At 51.2% G+C, this 20,375-nt stretch overlaps 1 protein-coding gene across 5 annotated transcripts in view; it reads right to left on the minus strand.

The window, feature by feature from the left end:
* The window catches only part of LOC142907357 (uncharacterized), a 32,989-nt gene extending 16,124 nt beyond the window's left edge, over window positions 1–16,865 (minus strand). Inside the window, exon 1 of one of the 5 annotated variants that reach the window (XM_076056787.1) lies at window positions 14,628–16,865. Coding sequence is in view for 2 of the 5 variants with exons in the window: in XM_076056786.1 (XP_075912901.1) it covers window positions 12,029–13,597 (1,569 nt within the window). In the remaining 3 variants the exon portion in view is untranslated. The other 4 variants (XM_076056788.1, XM_076056789.1, XM_076056786.1 and 1 more) reach the window with 4 other exon arrangements.
* Between the last annotated feature and the right edge of the window lie 3,510 nt (window positions 16,866–20,375).

Genomic DNA, 20,375 nt, shown 5'->3' on the forward strand with positions numbered 1-20,375 from the left:
CAATCAACAGAGACCCATAGATGCACATTGAGGGCCACAAACTCACCACACAGATACCCACAGACGCACCACACAGAAAGCCAAAGACTCACCATACAAACACCACACAAAGACCCACAGACTCACCAGACCCAAAGACTCACCAGAGGCCAATACTCACCACACATATATCCATAGACTCACCAATAGACACAAACCCACAGACTCACCACACAGAAACCCAGACTCACCTAAAAGAGACCCACCATCAACATCATTACCACCATCATCACCCCCATAATCACCATCATCACCACCTCCATCATGACCATCATCAGCATCACCACCACCATCATCAGAACCATCATCATCCCTACCACCATTATCATCATCACCACGACCACAATCAATACCGTCACCACCATCACCACCATCATCATCACCACCATCATAACCACCACCATCTCCATCCGCACCATCATCACAACCATCAGCATCACCACAACCATCACCACCAATACCACCATCACCATCATCACCACAATCATCACCATCACCACCATCACCACAATCACCACCCTCACCACAATCCCCACCACCACCATCCCCACCAGAACCATTAACCACCACCAACAACCGCCATCCACGACTCAGTGGCAACGTGAAATGTCGAACGCCCGCTGGCAGGAGGTCACGGGGCAGACCCAGGTGCCACGGGTCGACTGACTGAGATGACTGGCTGATGCACCACCTGTGCCCCCTACTGTGCCAACTTGCTGCGCTTTAGCCACCCGGCGCTCCGCTCGTTGTTGTGAGCGTCGCTCCTCTGTCCTCCGTTGATATTTTGAGGGCGACTGCCTCCAACTGCCCAAAAGCATCCTTCACGAGCCTCCTCCAAAGAGAGGCCGATATTGACACCACTGGTACCAGTCATTGGCAAGTCCACTCAGCTTCACATCATCCTGCATCACATCACTCCATCTCTTCTCCAGCCCGTGCTGCGCCCGTTTAGCCTTCTCTATCCAGCCGAACAAAAACTGTTTTGGCATGCAGTGGCTGGGCATGCGGGCTACATGACCCAGCCAAAGCAGCCTTGCCTGTTGGAGGAGCTCATTGATGGGACTTTGTCCAGATCTTTCAAGGATTTGTGAGCTCCTCACACAATCCAGCCTGATTAAACTCAAGATGGATTGCAGGCAGGCCAGCCTAAATTTTTCTAACCAGCGAAGATGTTCCATTAGGGCGGTTCACATTTCGCAAGCGTAGAGAAGACCTGAAGCTTTGTGTGGAGCGACAGACCAGGAAGCTTCCACACAGTGTTACGCAACCGATGAAAAGATGCCGCTCGACTGATTCGGAGTGAGACCTATGCTGTCAAACCGAAGCCGGTCATGAGGACACTGCCCAGGTACAGTGAGGGAAAAAAGTATTTGATCCCCTGCTGATTTTGTACATTTGCCCACTGACAAAGAAATGATCAGTCTATAATTTTAATGGTAGGTTTATTTGAAGTGAGAGACAGAATAATAAAATCCAGAAAAACGCATGTCAAAAATGATTTGCATTTTAATGAGGGAAATAAATATTTTACCCCTCTGCAAAACATGACTTAGTACTTGATGGCAAAACCCTTGTTGACAATCACAGAGGTCAGACGTTTCTTGTAGTTGGTCAGCAGGTTTGCACACATCTCAGGAGGGATTTTGTCCCACTCCTCTTTGCAGATCTTCTCCAAGTCATTAAGGTTTCGAGGCTGACGTTTGGCAACTCGAACCTTCAGCTCCCTCCACAGATTTTCTATGAGATTAAGGTCTGGAGACTGGCTAGGCCACTCCAGGACCTTAATGTGCTTCTTCTTGAGCCACTCCTTTGTTGCCTTGGCCATGTGTTTTGGGTCATTGTCATGATGGAATACCAATTCACGACCCATTTTCAATGCCCTGGCTGAGGGAAGGAGGTTCTCACCAAATATTAGACGGTACATGGCCCCGTCCATCGTCCCTTTGATGCGGTGACGTTGTCCTGTCCCCTTAGCAGAAAAATACCCCCAAAGCATAATGTTTCCACCTCCATGTGTGACGGTGGGGATGGTGTTCTTGGGGTCATAGCCAGCATTCCTCCTCCTCCAAACACGGCGAGTTGAGTTGATGCCAAATAGCTCCATTTTGGTCTCATCTGACCACAACACTTTCACACAGTTGTCCTCTGAATCATTCAGATGTTCATTGGCAAACTTCAGACGGGCATGTATATGTGCTTTCTTGAGCAGGGGGACCTTGCGGGTGCTGCAGGATTTCAGTCCTTCACGGCGTAATGTGTTACCAATTGTTTTCTTGGTGACTATGGTCCCAGCTGCCTTGAGATCATTGACAAGATCCTCCCGTGTAGTTCTGGGCTGATTCCTCACCGTTCTCATGATCATTGCAACTCCGCGAGGTGAGATCTTGCATGGAGCCCCAGGCCGAGGGAGATTGACAGTTCTTTTGTGTTTCTTCCATTTGCGAATAATCGCACCAACTGTTGTCACCTTATCACCAAGCTGCTTGGCAATGGTCTTGTAGCCCATTTCAGCCTTGTGTAGGTCTACAATCTTGTCCTGACATCCTTGGAGAGCTCTTTGGTCTTGGCCATGGTGGAGAGTTTGGAATTTGATTGATCGATTGCTTCTGTGGACAGGTGTCTTTTATACAGGTAACAAACTGAGATTAGGAGCACTCCCTTTAAGAGTGTGCTCCTAATCTCAGCTCGTTACCTGTATAAAAGACACCTGGGAGCCAGAAATCTTTCTGATTGAGAGGGGGTCAAATACTTATTTCCCTCATTAAAATGCAAATCAATTTAAAACATTTTGACATGCGTTTTTCTGGATTTTGTTGTTGTTATTCTGTCTCTCACTGTTCAAATAAACCTACCATTAAAATGATAGACTGATAATTTCTGTCAGTGGGCAAACGTACAAAATCAGCAGTGGATCCAATACTTTTTTCCCCTCACTGTACGTGAAACTCTCCACTCTCTCCAGAACTGCGCCATCACCACCCCCATCCCCTTCGTTACCACCACTCCCATCACCACCCCCATCCCCACCCTCATGCCCATCAAGATCGCCACCCCCATCACCCCCCATCATCACCCCCATCAGCATCAATACCATCACCACCACCACACCACCACCACCATCCCCATCACCCCCATCACCACCCAATCACTATCACAACCATCATCATTACTATCACCACCATCAACCCCATCACTAACATCATCATCACCATCACCACCACAACCGCCCCCATAACCACCACCATCACCACCATCACCCCCATCACCCCCATCACCACCATAACCCCCACCATCACCATCAACCCCATCACCACTGTCACCCCACCACCACCATCAACCCCATCAACACCATCATCATCACCACCACAAACACCCCCATCACCACCACCATCACCCCCATCATCACCACCACCAACCCCATCACCATCACCCCCATCACCACTCCAGTCACCATCCCCATCACATCCACCATCACCACCCCCATCACAATCACCACAACCATGACCACCCCCATGACCTCTGCTGTCAAACGGGAGCCGGTCATGAGGACACTGCCCAGGTATCGGAAACTCTCCACTCTCTCCACAACTGCCCCATCACCACCACCACCATCGTCACTACCACCATCACCACCACCCCCATCAACACCACCACCATCCCCATCACACCCACCACCCCCATCACCATCACCAACCCCATCACCACCCCCATCATCGTCACCATTACAACCGCCATCACCGCCTCCACCACCACAACGACCATCACCACCATCCCCATCAGCATCCCCATCACCATCACAACCCCCATCACAATCCCCATCACCACCACCTTTACCACCCACATTACCTCCATCAACACCACCACCACTACCATCACCACCATCATCTTCACTACCACCATCATCACCATCACCCCAACCACCATCATCATCACTACCACCCCCACCACCCCCATCATCACCACCACCCCCATCACCACCCCCACCCCCACCACCCCCATCACCACCACCACCACCCCCATCACCACCACCCCCATCACCACCACCACCCCCATCACCACAACCACCACCCCCATCACCACCCCCATCACCACCCCCACCCCCACCACCCCCATCACCACCCCCACCCCCACCACCCCCATCACCACCACCACCCCCATCACCACCACCCCCATCACCACCACCCCCATCACCACCACCACCCCCATCACCCCCCTCATCACCACCACCCCTATTACCAACCCAGTCACCACCCTCATCACCACCGCCATTACCACCACCATGACCACCCCCATCACCTCTGCTGTCAAACCGAAGCCAGTCATGAGCACACTGCCCAGGTATGGGAAACTCTCCACAACTGCCCCATCACCACCACCATCCCCACCCAAATCATCACCACCACCACCCCCCATCACCACCCTTATCACCATCACCACACCCATCACTATCACCACCATCATCATCATCACTACCACCATCACCATCACCCCCACCATCATCACCACCACCATCACCCCCACCATCATCACCACGACCACCGCCCCATCACCACCACTGACATTACCCCCTTCAACACCATCACCATCATCATCACCACCACCCCCATCATCACCACCACTACCCCCATCACCACCACCACCCCCATCACCACCTACCCACATCACCACCACCCCCATCACCACCTACCCACATCACCACCTACCCACATCACCACCTACCCACTTCACCACCTACCCACATCACCACCTACCCACATCACCACCCCCATCACCACCTACCCACACCACCACCCCCATCACCACCACCACCCCCATCACCACCACCACCCCCATCACCACCTACCCACATCACCACCACCACCCCCATCACCACCTACCCACATCACCACCTACCCACATCACCACCTACCCACATCACCAACACCACCCCCATCACCACCTACCCACACCACCCCCATCACCACCTACCCACACCACCACCCCCATCACCACCACCACCCCCATCACCACCACCACCCCCATCACCACCACCACCCCCATCACCACCACCACCCCCATCACCACCACCACCCCCATCACCACCACCACCCCCATCACCACCACCACCCCCATCACCACCACCACCACCACCCCCATCACCACCTACCCACATCACCACCTACTCACATCACCACCACCACCCCCATCACCACCTACCCACATCACCACCTACCCACATCACCACATACCCACATCACCACCTACCCACACCACCACCACCCCCATCACCACCACCACCCCCATCACCACCTACCCACATCACCACCACCACCCCCATCACCACCTACCCACATCACCACCTACCCACATCACAAACACCACCCCCATCACCACCTACCCACACCACCACCCCCATCACCACCACCACCCCCATCACCACCACCACCTCCATCACCACCACCACCCCCATCACCACCACCACCACCACCCCCATCACCACCTACCCACATCACCACCACCACCCCCATCACCACCTACCCACATCACCACCACCACCCCCATCACCACCTACCCACATCCCGCTGCACGACTACTACAGCAGCAGCTACAACTATAGCTCCCGCTGCAACTACTACAGCAGCAACTACAGCAGCTGCAGCATCAACGGGTGCAGCTGCAGGAGCTGCTGCGGCTGGTGCAGCAGCTACAGCAGCTGCAGCTACAGCAGCTGCTGCGACTGCAGCGGCAGCTGCAGCAGCTATAGCGACAACTACAGCAGCTGCTGCAGCTACTACAGCAGCTACAGCAGCTGCTACGGCTTCTGCAGCTGCAGCAGCTACAGCAACAACGGGTGCAGCTACAGCAGCTGCTGCAACTGCTGCGGAAGCTACAGCAGCTGCTACAACTACTACAGCAGCAACTACAGCAGCTGATACTACTACAGCAGCAGCTACAGTAGCTGCTGCAACTACTACAGCAGCAGCTACAGCAACAACGGATGCAGCTACAGCAGCAGCTGCTACAACAGCAGCTGCAACTACTACAGCAGCAACTACAGCAGCTGCTACAACAGCAGATGCTGCTGCAGCAGATGTTGCTGCAGCAGAAACAGTTACAGTCGCAGCAACGGATCCAGCTACAGCAGCTGCTACAGCAACTTCTACAGCAGCAGCTACAAGTATAGATATCTTTTCTTTTCCGCTTGTGTGTTAATCTGTGTTTACCCCGGATATTTTAGAGATGGCAATTCTCTTGCTGTGTATCCTACTGCTGTCCCTTCCGGCCATATCTAGTGCCACACTCAACTCTACAAACAGCTACCCTCATTACTTTCCGTCCATACTTGTTGCTCGATTTGCCACTACACCTGCAAATGAAACAGCTCATAGACACTTCTACACTCCATCTTTGTATCCTTTTAAACACTATCTTTGTCCCATTACTTCACCAGCACTCCTTCCAAACTTCATTCTGCTCTTAAAAATAACACCATCTGCGAGCTGCTGATATTCGTCCAAGGTTCGCCGCTCTTCATCCTTTCACAGAAAATACTTGTGCAAACTGTTAATTCTACTTTTCTTATTTCTGGGTGGTATTGAGCTTCATCCTGGCCCAAATGTAAAGAACTCGTATAATTCTGCAGATTTTTCTGGCAGAAAAGGTGTTGGTGTTCTACATGTCAATATCAGAGGGCTTGTGACTAAATTAAGTCAACTAAAACTAGAAGTGGCAAATCTTGACCCGGACATTTTTTGCCTAACAGAAACATTTCTCACTCCTGCCGTCAATGACTTGCAGATTACGATTGACAACTACAACCTTTTTCGGCTTGACCGAGGATCTAAAGGAGGTGGAATTGCCATCTATGTTCGTAATACTATTGCATGTTCACCAGCTCACTCATTGTTTAAAAAATGTTGCTTTGAAGGTTTAGCTCTCAGAATAACTCTCCCAAATAATCAACAGATATTGGTAGTGTGCTGCTGTAGACCACCTAGTGGGAAGGATGTTGAAGCTGCATCTGCACTGAGAGAACTTTTTGAGGGCCTCCCTAAAGGTGAAAGTTTGTGGGTGATCTAAATTGTAATTGGCTAAACCCGCCGGCCGTGGCCACAAATTTTACAGATGAATTTAACCTGTTTCAATTAATAAATGTCCCCACAAGACCCAACCTAAAAAACCGGGACAGTCAACTCTGCTTGACATCCTATTGACAAATGCCCCTCACAATTTCGCACTGACTGGTGTTCTGGGAAATAACCTTAGTGATCACTCCTTCATTTTTGGGGTGAGATCATCAGCCAGACCCAAAGCCCCCCTAAAATTGTTGAGAAGCACTCTTTGAGGCGCTTCAGCACTCAGGCATTTACTAATGATGTGCTTCACTCGGATATTGACAAGGTCTGTGATATCCCCAACCTGACTACGGCTTGGAAGACTTTCAGGTACACGTTTCTCCAAATTCTTAACAAACATGCTCCGTTGGTTAGATTTAAAACTTAAGGCAACCGCCCACCATGGTTTTATCCTTTGATTACAAAGCACATGAAAACTAGGGGCAAGGCTTGGGCATGTGCTCAGAAAAGTAATTTGGTAAATGACTGGCTAGAGTACAGGATTTTAAGGAATAGATGCGTCAAAAAAATACGGGATGCAAAAAATGCCTACTTTTCCTCCACTCTCCTGGAATCACATGGAAATGCCAGGATTTTTTGGAAAACAATCAAATGTATCGAAAAGGCATCCAAAACAGACAATCTGCCCGTTGAGCTAAACCGAAATGGGGAATATTTTTCAGATCCCAAAAAAAATAGTTGACAATTTTAACCTTCATTTTTCTGAAGCTGGTAATCTTTTTGATAATGTATTGGGAGTCACCCCTGCCCATGCAAATTCCTACACCCCTGTCCAAACATTAAACGAATTTAGTTTCCAGCCAATCCACGAAAGTAATGTTCTGAAACAGCTGGCCTACCTCAAAGGGTCCTCCTCTACCGGAGCAGATAGTTTTCCCGTCTTTGCTATAACTGTTGGTCACCTAATATACAAAACCTATAGCCCATATTTTCAACCTGTCCATCAAAGAAGCATCAGTTCCTCTAGAATGGAAACATTCCTATGTCTGTCCACTTCACAAAGGGGGCCCTAAAGATGATCCCAATAACTACCGACCTATCTCAATTGTGTCCCCATTGATGAAAATTTTTGAAAAATTATTGAACTACCAAATTAGCAGTTTCCTGTCCACCAACAATCTACTACATCTAAAACAATCTGGGTTCCGAAAAAAAATACAGCACCACATCTGCTGCATTAGACTATCTGAATCAAATTTACAGTATCCTTGATAATAAGCAGTACTGTGCCTGTCTTTTTCTTGACCTGTCCAAAGCTTTTGATACAGTAGACCACAACACCCTGCTTGGTAAACTAAGTTGCCTCGGTTTTTCCAAAAACACAGTAAAATGGTTAAAAATTACCACTTTTCTCGCACCCAAACTGTATTCACAGAAGGTTGGAGGTCAAACAGTGTTAAGATAACAAAAGGGTTCCACAGGGTTCCATCCTCGGCCCCCTCTTGTTCTCTCTTTATGTCAATGACTTGGGCACTGACCTGGATCATTCCAGGGTAAATCTTACTACCACCCCCATAATAACCACCAACCCCATCACCACCACCACCCCCATCACCACCCTTACCACCATCCCAGTCACCATCCTCATCATCACCACCATCACCACCCTCATGACCATCACCACCCGCATCACCACCACCATCATCACCACCACCCCGACCACCACCCGAATCACCACCATCACCAATACCACCACCATCATCATCATCACTGTCACCACCATCACCCCCATTATCACCACCACCCCCATCACCACCTTAGTCACCACCACCATCACCCCCATTATCACCCCCACCCCCATCACCCCCACCATCAACACCACCACCCCCACCACCATCAACACCATCACCCCCATCATCACCATCACCCCCATCATCACCATCACCCCCATCATCACCACCAAACCCATCACCACCACCCCCATCATCACCACCACCACCATCATCACCACCACCATCACCATCACCCCCATCATCACCACCAACCCCATCATCACCACCACCCCCATCATTACCACCACCACCATCATCACCACCACCACCATCATCATCACCACCACCCCCATCATCACTACCACCACCATCATCACCATCAGCAAAACCCCCATCATCACCACCACCCCCATCATCACCACCACCCCCATCATCACCACCACCACCATCACCACCACCACCATCACCACCACCACCCCCATCACCACCATCACCATCATCATCACCACCCCCATCACCACCATCACCACCACCATCACCACCACCACCATCAACACCATCATCATCACCACCCCCATCATCATCACCACCCCCATCACCGCCTCTCACCTGAGCCTTCAGACTCCGCTCACATTGGCGATTTTAAAAACGAGTTTGAAATATTTTTTTTAAACCCCGCACGCAACAAACAAAAAAATAATCGAATTATAAATTAAAAATTCCCCTCAAACTAAAACACGAATTTAAATGCGAGCATTATTGTCGCGTTATAGCGACGGATCGGCGAGCGGCTCAGGCCTGAGGCGCTAGGCCCCGGGCTTCTGCTCGCCTAGACGAGGCCTGCGCTAGGCCGCCGCGCCCCACTACTTCTTGATGATTTATTTATTTATTTTTGCGACCTCTTAATTAAAACCATTTCAGGACCCCCCCCCCCATCACCACCATCAACACCCCCACCCCCATCACCACCACCATCCCCACCACCATCACCACCAACATCACCACCCCCATTATCACCCCCATCACCACCAACATCACCACCCCCATCACCATCAACATTACCACCCCCATTATCACCCCCATCACCATCACCACCAACATCACCACCCCCATTATCACCCCCATCACCACCCTCATCACCACCACCATCACCACCCCCATCACCACTAACATCACCACCCCCATCACCCCTATTATCACCCCCATCACCACCCTCATCACCACCCCCAACACCACCCCCATCACCACCCCAGTCAGTCCCCACCATGACCACCCCTACCACCATCACCACCCCCATCACCATCCCCAACACCCCCACCACCATCACCACCCCCAACACCATCCCCATCACCACCCCCAACACCACCCCCATCACCATCACCACCCCCATTACCCCTATTATCAACCGTATTATCACCCCCAATCACCACCCTCATCACCATCTCCCCCATCACCACGATCACCCCCATCACTACAACCACCCCCATCACCATCACCCCCATCACCATCAGGCCCATAACCACCCCAATCACAGTCCCCACCATCACCACCCCCACCACCACCTTATCACCCCCATCACCACCCTCATCACCATCATCACCACCACCAACATCACCACCAACATCACCCCCATCACCACCCTCATCTCCACCCTCATCACCACCACCATCACCACCACCATCACCACCAACATCACCACCCCCATCACCCCTATGATCACCCCTATTATCACCCCCATCACCACCCTCATCACCACCATCACCACCACCACCATCACCCCTATTATCACCCCCATCACCACCCCCATCACCCTCATCACCACCCTCATCACCACCACCATCACCACCATCACCACCCCCATCACCCCTATTACCCCCATCACCACCCTCATCACCACCACCATCACCCCTATTACCCCCATCACCACCACCACCATCATCACCACCATTATCACCCCCCTCATCACCACCACCACCTCCACCCCTATCAAAACCATCATCACCCCATCACCACCCTCATTGCCATCACCACCACCATCTCCACCCCCATCATCACCAAAATAATCACCCCCCTCATCACCACCACCATCTCCACCCCTATCATCACCACCATCATCACCCCCATCATCACCCCCATCATCACCCCATCACCACCCTCATCACCACCACCATCTCCACCCCCATTATCACCAACCCCATCATCACCAACCCCACCATCACCAACCCCATCATCACCAACCCCATCATCACCAACCCCATCATCACCACCCTCATCACCATCACCACCATCACCACCCCCATCACCATCTCCACCCCTATCATCACCCCATTACCACCCCCATCTCCACCCCCATCACCACCACCATCTCCACCCCTATCATCACCACCATCATCACCCCACCACCATTACCACCCCCATCACCATTACCTCCCCCATCACCATCTCCACCCCTATCATCACCACCAACATCACCCCATCACCATCACCCCCATCACCACCCCATCACCACCACCCCATCTCCACTCCTATCACCATCATCATCACCATCTCCACCCCTATCACCACCCCCACCATCACCCCATCACCACCATCATCACCCACCACCCCCATCACCACCATCACCACCCCATCACCACCATCTCCACCCCTATCACCATCACCACCATCATCACCATCTCCACCCCTATCACCACCCCCATCACCACCACCATCACCACCATCATCACCACCACCCCCATCACCATCATCACCATCTCCACCCCTATCACCATCACCACCATCACCATCATCACCATCTCCACCCCTATCACCATCACCACCACCCCCATCACCACCCCCATCACCGCCTCTCACCTGAGCCTTCAGACTCCGCTCATCTTGGCGATTTTAAAACCGAGGGAGTGTAAAAAAAAATAAACCCCGCACGCAACAAACTAAAAAAGAGAATCGAATTGTGAATTACAAATTCTCAAACTAAAACACCAGTTTAAATGCGAGCATTATTGTCGCGTTATAGCGACGGATCGGCGCGCGGCTCAGGCCTGAGGCGCTAGGCCTCAGGCTTCTGCTCGCCTAGACGAGGCCTGCGCTAGGCCGCCGCGCCCCACGCCTTCTTGATGGTTAATTTATTTATTTTTTTACAACTTCTTCATTAAAACCATTTCAGGACACGAACAATGTTTTAACCCCGAGCTCGATTACAAAAAAAATTCTCAAACTCCTAGCGAGGCAACTCTGTGCTTCGCCGCCCGTAGAGTCGGCATCGAAAATAACCTCAACAACGTCTGAGTGATGCTCCCTCACACCACAACAACAGCAGCACCTCATGAAACTGTGGAGGTGGTGGGGAGGGGTGATGGAGGTGGTGGGGGTGGTGATGGGGGTGGTGATGATCGAGATGGTGGTGATGATGGTGGTGTTGATGATGACGGTGGTGATGGTGGTGGTGTTGGTGGTGGTGTTGATGATGATGGTGGTGATGGTGGTGTTGATGGTGGTGGTGTTGATGATGATGGTGGTGGTGATGATCGAGATGGTGGTGATGATGATGGTGGTGGTGATGGTGGTGTTAATAATGATGGTGGTGATGGTGGTGTTAATAATGATGGTGGTGTTGATGATGGTGGTGTTGATGATGGTGGTGTTGATGGTGGTGGTGATGGTGGTGGTGTTGATGATGGTGGTGTTGATGATGATGATGGTGGTGGTGTTGATGATGATGATGGTGGTGGTGATGATGGTGGTGGTGATGGTGGTGGTGTTGATGATGGTGGTGTTGATGATGATGATGGTGGTGGTGTTGATGATGATGATGGTGGTGGTGGTGATGATGGTGGTGGTGACGATCATGATGGTGGTGGTGATGGTGGTGGTGGTGATGATGGTGGTGGTGACGATCATGATGGTGGTGTTGATGATAGTGGTGGTGGTGGTGATGATGATGATGGTGGTGTTGATGATGGTGGTGTTGATGGTGTTGGTGGTGATGGTGGTGGTGTTGATGGTGGTGGTGTTGATGGTGGTGGTGTTGATGATGGTGGTGTTGATGATGGTGGTGATGTTGGTGGTGGTGATGATCATGATGGTGGTGTTGATGATGGTGTTGATGATGGTGGTGGTGATGATGTTGGTGGTGATGATGTTGGTGATGATGATGGTGGTGATGATGATTATGGTGGTGATGGAGGTGGGGGTGATGGACGTGATAATGGTGGTTGTGATAATGTTGATGTTGATGATGATGCTGGTGGTGCTGGTGGCAATAATGGTGATGATAGTGGTGGTGATGATGGTTGGGGTGATGGTGATGATGGTGGTGGTGATGATGATGATGATGGTGGTGGTGCTGATGATGGCGGTGGTGCTGATAATCGTGGTGATGATGGTGGTGGTGCTGATAATGGTGGTGGTGACGATAGTGGTGGTGAAAATGATGATGGTGGTGATGATGATTATGGTGGTGATGGAGGTGATAATGGTGGTTGTGATAATGTTGATGTTGGTGATGATGCTGGTGGTGCTGGTGGTAATAATGGTGATGATAGTGGTGGTGATGATGGTTGGGGTGATGGTGGTGGTGATGGTGGTGGTGATGGTGATGATAGTGGTGGTGATAGTTGTGATGGTGATGATGGTGATGGTGGTGGTGATGATGGTGATGATCATTATGATGGTGATGATGATCGTGGTGGTGGTGATGGTGGTTGGGGTGATGGTGGAGGTGATAGTCATGATTGTGGAGGTGATAGTGATGATGGTGGTAGTGGTGGTCTTAAAAATGATAGTGTTGCTGATGGTGATGGTGATATGGTGGTGGTGATGGAGGTGGTGGTGATGGAGGTGGTGATGATAGTGATGATGGAGGTGGTGATGATGGTGGTGACAGTGACGATGGAGGTGGTGATGGTGGTGATGGTGGTGATGATGAAGGTGGTGGTGATGATGGAGGTGGTGTTGATGATGGTGATGGTAGTGATGATGATGGTGATGATAGTGATGGTTGTGATGATGGTGGTAATGATGGAGGTGGTGGTGGTGATGATGGTGATGGTGGTGGTCGTGACGATGGTGGTGGTGATGATGGTGATAGTTGTGATGATGGTGGTGATGATAATGATGGTCGTGATGATTGTGATGGTCGTGACGATGGAGGTCGTGTTGATGATGGTGATGGTCGTGATGATGGAGGTGGTGGTGGTGGTGATTGTTGTGGTGGTGATGGTGGTGGTGATTGTTGTGGTGGTGATGGTAGTGGTGATCGTGGTGGTGATGATGGTCGTGGTGGTGATGATGGTCGTGGTGGTGACGATGGAGGGGATGATGGAGATGCTGATGATGAAGTTGATGGAGGTCATGGCGGTGAGCAGTCTTCTGGGTGAGGATGCAGAGATAAACTCACCTTGAGTGAAAATCCAGGCCAGACTACCGCTGCTACTGTTGTTGATGATGGTGGTGGTGATGATGGTGGCGGTGATGACGGTGGCGGTGGTGGTGATGCAGATGCTGATGATGGACATGCTGGTGGTGGTGATGTTGGTGGTGGTGATGGTGGTGATGAGCAGTCTTCTGGGTGAGGATGCAGAGATAGCCTCACCTTGAATGAGAATCTAGGCCAGACTACCGCTGTTACTGTTGATGACGATGGTGGTGGTGGTGGTGATGATGATAGAGGTGGTAATGGAGTTCATGGTGATGGTGGTGATGTTGGTGGTGATGGTGGTGATGAGCAGTCTTCTGGGTGAGGATGCAGAGATAGCCTCACCTTGAGTGAGAATCCAAGGCCAGACTACCGCTGTCACTGTTGTTGCTGAGGCCAAGAGAGTCGAGGCGAGCAGACAGAGAGCAGCAGGAGCAGCAGAGAGGGAGCAGCAGAGAGAGGGCGAGGGAGAGCGGGCGAGCTGCTGCCGTGACAGAAGCAGCAGGGAGATGAAGGAGGAGATGGAGGAGGAGCTGAGTTGTCAGCGTCACGGTGGAACCTCCTCCTCCTCCTCGTCTTCTCTCTCTCTGTCTCCTGGCTCTCTCTGAGTCTCTCTCTCTCTCTGAGTCTCTGTTTGTCTCCTGGCTCTGTCTGAGTCTCTGTCTCCTGGCTCTCTCTGAGTCTCTCTCTGAGTCTCTGTTTGTCTCCTGGCTCTGTCTGAGTCTCTGTCTCCTGGCTCTCTGAGTCTCTGTCTGTCTCCTGGCTCTGTCTGAGTCTCTGTCTCCTGGCTCTGTCTGAGTCTCTGTCTCCTGGCTCTGTCTGAGTCTCTGTCTCCTGGCTCTGTCTGAGTCTCTGTCTCCTGGCTCTGTCTGAGTCTCTGTCTGTCTCTGTCTCCTGGCTCTCTGAGTCTCTGTCTGTCTCCTGGCTCTCTGAGTCTCTCTCTGAGTCTCTGTCTCCTGGCTCTCTGAGTCTCTGTCTGTCTCCTGGCTCTGTCTGAGTCTCTGTCTCCTGACTCTCTGAGTCTCTGTCTCCTGGCTCTCTGAGTCTCTGTCTGTCTCCTGGCTCTCTGAGTCTCTGTCTCCTGGCTCTGTCTGAGTCTCTGTCTCCTAGCTCTCTGAGTCTCTGTCTGTCTCCTGGCTCTCTGAGTCTCTGTTTGTCTCCTGGCTCTCTGAGTCTTTGTCTCCTGGCTCTCTGAGTCTCTGTCTGTCTCTGCGTCTCTCACTGTCTCCTGGCTCTCTGAGTCTCTGTCTCCTGGCTCTCTGAGTCTCTCTCACTGTCTCCTGGCTCTCTGAGTCTCTGTCTCCTGGCTCTCTGAGTCTCTGAGTCTCTGTCTGTCTCCTGGCTCTCTGAGTCTCTCTCACTGTCTCCTGGCTCTCTGAGTCTCTGCGTCTCTCACTGTCTCCTGGCTCTCTGAGTCTCTCTCACTGTCTCCTGGCTCTCTGAGTCTCTGAGTCTCTGTCTGTCTCCTGGCTCTCTGAGTCTCTGTCTGTCTCCTGGCTCTCTGAGTCTTTGTCTCCTGGCTCTCTGAGTCTCTCTCACTGTCTCCTGGCTCTCTGAGTCTCTGAGTCTCTGTCTGTCTCCTGGCTCTCTGAGTCTCTGTCTGTCTCCTGGCTCTCTGAGTCTTTGTCTCCTGGCTCTCTGAGTCTCTGTCTGTCTCTGCGTCTCTCACTGTCTCCTGGCTCTCTGAGTCTCTGTCTCCTGGCTCTCTGAGTCTCTCTCACTGTCTCCTGGCTCTCTGAGTCTCTGTCTGTCTCCTGGCTCTCTGAGTCTCTGTCTGTCTCCTGGCTCTCTGAGTCTTTGTCTCCTGGCTCTCTGAGTCTCTGTCTGTCTCTGCGTCTCTCACTGTCTCCTGGCTCTCTGAGTCTCTGTCTCCTGGCTCTCTGAGTCTCTCTCACTGTCTCCTGGCTCTCTGAGTCTCTGTCTGTCTCCTGGCTCTCTGAGTCTCTGTCTGTCTCCTGGCTCTCTGAGTCTTTGTCTCCTGGCTCTCTGAGTCTCTGTCTGTCTCTGCGTCTCTCACTGTCTCCTGGCTCTCTGAGTCTCTGTCTCCTGGCTCTCTGAGTCTCTCTCACTGTCTCCTGGCTCTCTGAGTCACTGTCTCCTGGCTCTCTGAGTCTCTCTCACTGTCTCCTGGCTCTCTGAGTCTCTGTCTGTCTCTGAGTCTCACTGTCTCCTGGCTCTCTGAGTCTCTTTCTGTCTCTGTATCCTGGTTCACTGAGTATCTCTGAGTCTCTCTCCGTCTTCTGGCTCTCTGTCTCTGTCTCCTGGTTCACTGAGTCTCACTCTGAGGCTCTTTCTGTCTCTATCTGTCTCCTGGCTCTCTTGAGTCTTTCTCTGAGTATTTCACTGTCTCTCAATGTCTCTCTCTCCTGGCTCACTGAGCCTCTCTCTGTCTTTATCTGTATCGGTCTGTGTCCTGGCTGTCTGAGTCTCTCCCTGGGGTTCTCCCTGTTTCTCTCTGTCTCTGTCTCCGGACTGAGTATCTCTCTCATTGTCTCCGTGTCTCCTCCATCTCTCTCTCGCTCTCTCTCTCTCAATGTCTCCTCCTCCTGCCCGAGTCTCTCTCTCTCACTGTCTCCGTGTCTCCTCCTCTCTCTCTCTCGCCCGTCTCCTTCTCCTCCCTGAGTCTCCCTCCTCCCTCCCTCTCTCCGGGTCTCCTCTCTCTCTCTCTCCCTCTCGCTCACTCTGTCTCCTCCATTCCTCTCTCTCTCACTGTCTCCTCTCTTTATCTCTCCCTCTGTGTGACTCCCGCCCTCTCGCCCACCCGGTCTCCTCCATTTCTCTGTTGCTCTCTGTCTTCTGTCTGTCACTGTCTCCTCTCTGAATCTCCCTGATTATCCCTGTCTCTTCTCTGTCTTCTTCTATATCTCATCTCTCTCTTGCTCTCTCTCTCTCTCTCACTGTCTCCTCCATCTCTCTGCCTCTCTCCATGACTCTCTGTGTGTCTCTCGCTCAGGGAAGCACTAAAGCCAGGACACATAGGGGTATTGTTATTATACGGGGTGGCCCAAACGTGAGGACACATAGGGGTATTGTTATACAGGGTGGCTCAAAAGTCAGGACAGATAGGAGTATTGAACTGGGTGGCCCAAAAAGTAAGAATACATAGGGTAAATTTTACTGGCTGGCCTAAAAGTCATCACACATAGGGGATTGTACTGGGTGGCCTAATAGGCAGGACACGTATGGGTATTGTAATATTGGATGGCCCAAAAATCAGAACTCATTTGGGAATTGCCATACAGGATGGCTGAAAAGTCAGGACACAAAGCGATATTGTACGGGATGGCCAACAATTCAGGACCAATAGGGATATTAAACAGGGTTGCCCAAAAGTCAGGATACATACGAGTATTGTGTAGTGACATCGCGGGATGTCAACGTGCAGTGCCAGCCCTAGAGAGGCACGGCGTGCGGTGTCACGACATCGTGGATACCACGATAGAGTTGGTGTAGTACCAGCCCTAGAGGGGCCCGGTGAGCGGTGATTGATAGCGCGAGATAGCACCACGCTTAGCGTGCAGTGCCAACCCTACAGCAAAGGGTGTGGGAGTGCCGTGGTTACTAAAGGCCATGGCACTCTGGTTGACCCGGGAGGACACGTGACCAGTTAAGTCTACAAAGGGGCCCCAAGTGGGGGCTAGGGGTGGTCACGTGGTTGGAACCCAGATCCATCCAGGGGATTCTGGATTGTGGTCGTGGCCAATGGCGGAGCCGGCCACGCCGCAGAGAATATAAACCGGGTCTTGAGAGGGACCGGGGTGGATGTTGTTGATCCTGGAAGAAACCTTCGTCTGCGTTCTCCGTTCAACGAGTCTCCAACACGTGGACCCGGACCCAAGTTGTTACGTTGTCATTAGTGAAGTTAGCCTGGTGGCCACCACCATAGGTTGTTATTCTGTTAAGGGGAAGTTACCCCATGTGTTGGAGTTAAATCAATGTGTTAACTCCAAGTCTACGATCTTCGACTCAGTTGAACTCACTACAATTGTACTGGGTGGCCTAAAACTCAGGGCACATACAGATGTTGAACTAGGTGGCCCATTAGTCAAGATGCATAGGGGTGTTGTTATATTGAGTGGCCTAAAGGTCAGGACACATTGGGGATGGTACTGGGTGGCCCAAAATTCAGGACACATAGGGGATTGTATTGGGTGGCCCAAAAGTCAGAATACATAGGGGACTGTACTGGGTGGCCCAAACATCATGACATGTAGAGATATGGAACAGGGTGGCCCAAACGACAGGACACATTGGGGTATTGCTATACGAGTGGGAATATTGTACTGGGTGGCCCAAAATTGAGGACACATGGGTATTATTATACAGGGTGGCCCATTAGTCGGGACACATACTGTAGAGTGTAGAGGTAATCGTATATTGGGTGGCCCAACCGTCATAAGACGTAAGAGCATTGCATGCGTGGCCGAAAATTCAGGACACATTGGGGATGGTACTGGGTGGCCCAAAAGTCGTTATAGCAGTTACGTTGTAATTAGTGCAGTTAGCCTGGTGGTCAACACCATAGGTTGCTATTCTGTTAATGGGTGTTACCCCATGTGTTAGTGTAAATAAATGTGTTGCTTCCAAGAGTACGTCTGTGACTGAGTTGAACTCACTACATTGGTTAGCCAAAAAAAAATCAGGACTTAGAAGGGAATTGCTATACAGGGTGACTGAAAAGTGAGGACACAAAGCGATATTGTAAAGGGTGGCGAAAATTTCAAGACAATTAGGGGTATTTAATCGAGTGGCCTGATATTCATGACACATAGGGGATCGTACATGGTGCTCTAAACGTCAGGACACATAGCGATATTGTAATGGGTGGCCTAAACGTCAGGACACATAGCGATATTGTAATGGGTGGCCCAAAAGTCAAGACACATAGTGATATTGTAATGGGTGGCCCAAAAGTCAAAACAGCGATATTGTAATGGGTGGCCCAAAAGTCAAGACACATAGCGATATTGTAATGGGTGGCCCAAAAGTCAAGACACATAGCGATATTGTAATGGGTGGCCCAAAAGTCAAGACACATAGCGATATTGTAATGGGTGGCCCAAAAGTCAAGACACATAGCAATATTGTAATGGGTGGCCCAAAAGTCAAGACACATAGCGATATTGTAATGGCTGGCCCAAAAGTCAAGACACATAGCGATATTGTAATGGGTGGCCCAAAAGTCAAGACACATAGCGATATTGTAATGGGTGGCCCAAAAGTCAAGACACATAGCGATATTGTAATGGGTGGCACAAAAGTCAAAACAGCGATATTGTAATGGGTGGCCCAAAAGTCAAGACACATAGCGATATTGTAATGGGTGGCCCAAAAGTCAAGACACATAGCGATATTGTAATGGGTGGCCCAAAAGTCAAGACACCCAGGCGTATGGCTATACGAGTAGCGGAATTGTCTGGACACATACAGGTGTAGTGAGTTACATTCATAGCGCATGCTGGAACTTTGGAGGCAACACTATTTATAAGCTAAACACAACGGGTAACTCTTAACAGTAACAGGATTACGACATAGGGTGGTGGTAACCACCGTTCCTAACTTAGCTAAGACAACGGGGATACCACATTGCTGGACCGGAGACCGGGGACGTAGATGGTGGCTTCATCCCAGAGTTGACCCAGCAGAACAGCCCAGAAGAGCCCCCAGCTCTATGTCCACACCCCGCTTATAACCATTCCGGTGTAGCCGGCTCCGCCCCTGGCCATGCCCCACTTCCCGATCCTTCAGGATGACCCTAGCCCCCAACCACGTGATCCCCCTGGGGCCCCTGCCCCCCCCTTTATCCGGTCACGTGTTCAGTTGGGTTCACGCAGAGTGTCACGGCCTGACACGACCTCCGTGACACCGCCTACAGCCCCCCATACCGCGCCAACACAGTAGTGTTGTTCTGCTACACTACACAGGTATTGAACTGGGTGGCCCAAAAGTAAGGACACACAGGGATATTTTACTGGTTGGCCCAAAATTCTGGATACATAGGGGTATTGTACTGGATGGCCAAAAAGTCAGCACACAGGGTTATAGTTGTACACACTCTTTGGTTCTATCGGTAAAGTCATGTAGGTATAAAAT

Source organism: Petromyzon marinus, chromosome 78, assembly GCF_048934315.1.
Source record: "Petromyzon marinus isolate PM22_M1 ecotype Great Lakes invasive population chromosome 78, UKy_Petmar_22M1.pri1.0, whole genome shotgun sequence".
In the NCBI taxonomy this organism is placed as follows: Eukaryota; Metazoa; Chordata; class Hyperoartia; order Petromyzontiformes; family Petromyzontidae; genus Petromyzon; species Petromyzon marinus.